The sequence below is a fragment of the Emiliania huxleyi genome (genome assembly GCF_000372725.1).
Source record: "Emiliania huxleyi CCMP1516 unplaced genomic scaffold EMIHUscaffold_238, whole genome shotgun sequence".
NCBI classification, from domain to species: Eukaryota; Haptophyta; order Isochrysidales; family Noelaerhabdaceae; genus Emiliania; species Emiliania huxleyi.
The window spans coordinates 80,129-82,101 of record NW_005200264.1 but is presented as its reverse complement, the minus strand read 5'-3'; the positions used below and the strand labels follow the sequence as shown (position 1 = coordinate 82,101).

Genomic DNA, 1,973 nt, shown 5'->3' with positions numbered 1-1,973 from the left:
GCACGACCAGCGCGGCACATCCCCGCCTACGTCTTCACGACTTCCTCACCCGCCTCAAGTCCGCTCTCGCCCCAAATACCCCTCCCTCACAGCACACTGGCACGACAAGGGCGCGGACTGGCGCACACTAGCACAGACATTGCCCAAAAGTTCACCCGCCGCGCCGCGGAGCTTCCTCTTCTTGATTGACGCCGTGACTCTCTTAGGCTCGCCCAGAAGATCGCCATCGACGCCGGCAAGATCGCCGCCGGCTCCGACACTGCAGAGGCGGCCGCAACGCCTCGCACACACCGCCGCACAACGCCCTCGTTTGATTTCTCTCTTGTGTCGATGCACTCTCGCTCTCGCTTCCCCCCCCCCCCTCCCTCCCTCCAAAGAGCAAGCCTCTTTTGCGACACCCTTTCCTTTTGTACCCACTGCCACCTCTCTCCTCTTAGGCGGAGCGCGCCCTGGCGCGGCTCGAGAAGATGGCGCGCCTCGACGCGGAGGTGCGGCTCGAGCTGCAAACGGGCGCTTGCCGACGGCAGACTATCGAGCATTAGGCGCTCAACAACGAGGAGGCCTCGCTCAGCACGATCCGCAAGGCGAACCTCAAGCGGTACATGTCCAAGGTCGAGGTCGCCAACCCCGAGTCGCAGAAGGCCATCGACGGCGCGCTCGCCTCGCTGTCCAAGACGTCGGAGGGCCAAAAGGCGATGGGCGCCGCGTTCCAGGAGCTGCTCGCGCACCCGGAGATGAAGGCCCAGGTGGAGACACTCGAGCCGCGCTACGGCGGGATCTTCAAGATGAGGCAGGTGGAGGGCTTGGAGATTGGGGAGAAGGAGGAGGTGGACGCGTAGACGACGGAGGGGCAGGTTGGGAGTGCTCTGTTGCTAGCTCTGTTGCCTGTATGATTTGGCCGCCGCCGGAGCCGTCTGGGTATATGTGCCAGAGAGAGAGAGAGAGAGAGAGAGAGAGAGAGAGGTAGAGAGGGGGGGGCGGTGGAGGGGACAGGGCTGCATCCCTCGAGCTCGACGTCCGAGCGAGGAGTCCCCTCTCGCCTCTGGTGCGCCGGTGCTTGCTTTCCGCCGGGCGGTTGCGATGGGCGCCCGCTCGCTCGTGGGGTTTTTGAGAGATGCTAGCACTCTGTCTCGGTCTCTGTGTTGTGCGCGAGAACTCCTGCGAGTCCGGGGCGGCTAAGATTACCGTGTATGCTACAACATTCTAGTCGACAGCCGACAGCCGAGAGAGACTCCGCGCGCTCTCGAGGCGCCTACCCCCCCCCCCTCCCCCCCTTCACTCACTCCCGTTGCCCAGCCATGAGCTCCGCCATCGACGCATCGAGGATGCCGACGGCGCGGTCGGCCTGCTCCGCAGAGACGATGAGCGGCGGCACCAGCCGCAGCACCTTTTCGCCCGCGGGCACGGTGAGCAGCCCGTTGCGCATCGCGGCGGCGGTCAGCTGCGCGGCGGTGAAGCCGCACTCTGCCGTGAGCTCGACGCCGAGGAGGAGCCCCCAGCCGCGGACCTAAGCGTGAGGCCGCGCGCGTCTGACCGTGGCGCGGCCTCCGAGTCGCGTCTGGCGCGCGCGATAAGTTTCGGCTCTCGCCTTCCCCTTGGGCACCCCGTGTTGCGTGTCTGACGGTGTCGCCGTGCTTTCTTTCGGTTTGGGGCCCCCGGGGTTGTACTCTTGGGTGAGTGCAGGGACGGGCCATCCCACTCACGGCAAACGGGGTGCTCTCACGCCACCTCGGCGATGACGCCCTCCCGCTTGGAGCGCAGCGCCTCGAGGCCGGACACGAGCTGCGCCGAGCGCGCGTTCACGTTGGCGAGCACGCCGTCGTCCTCGATCGCCTAGGGAAAAGGAGGGGGGGGGGGGGGGGGTTTCAGGTAGAGCCCAGCGTTGGTTGGCGAGCATAGACGATGCCTCCTGACTCCAGACCTCCCCACACACACAGAAGGCCCCCTCGAGCTGGTTTGGGGAGGTCGGTGGG

At 66.2% G+C, this 1,973-nt stretch overlaps 1 protein-coding gene across 1 annotated transcript; it reads right to left on the bottom strand.

Moving 5' to 3' along the window:
• Positions 1-1,279: 1,279 nt before the first annotated feature.
• On the bottom strand, positions 1,280-1,833 carry EMIHUDRAFT_236689 (hypothetical protein; the record flags this gene model as incomplete). Its single annotated transcript, XM_005779016.1, has 2 exons — positions 1,280-1,507; positions 1,729-1,833. Coding segments are annotated over 2 exons (333 nt in total), but the record flags the coding sequence as incomplete, so codon positions are not given.
• Positions 1,834-1,973: the final 140 nt, after the last annotated feature.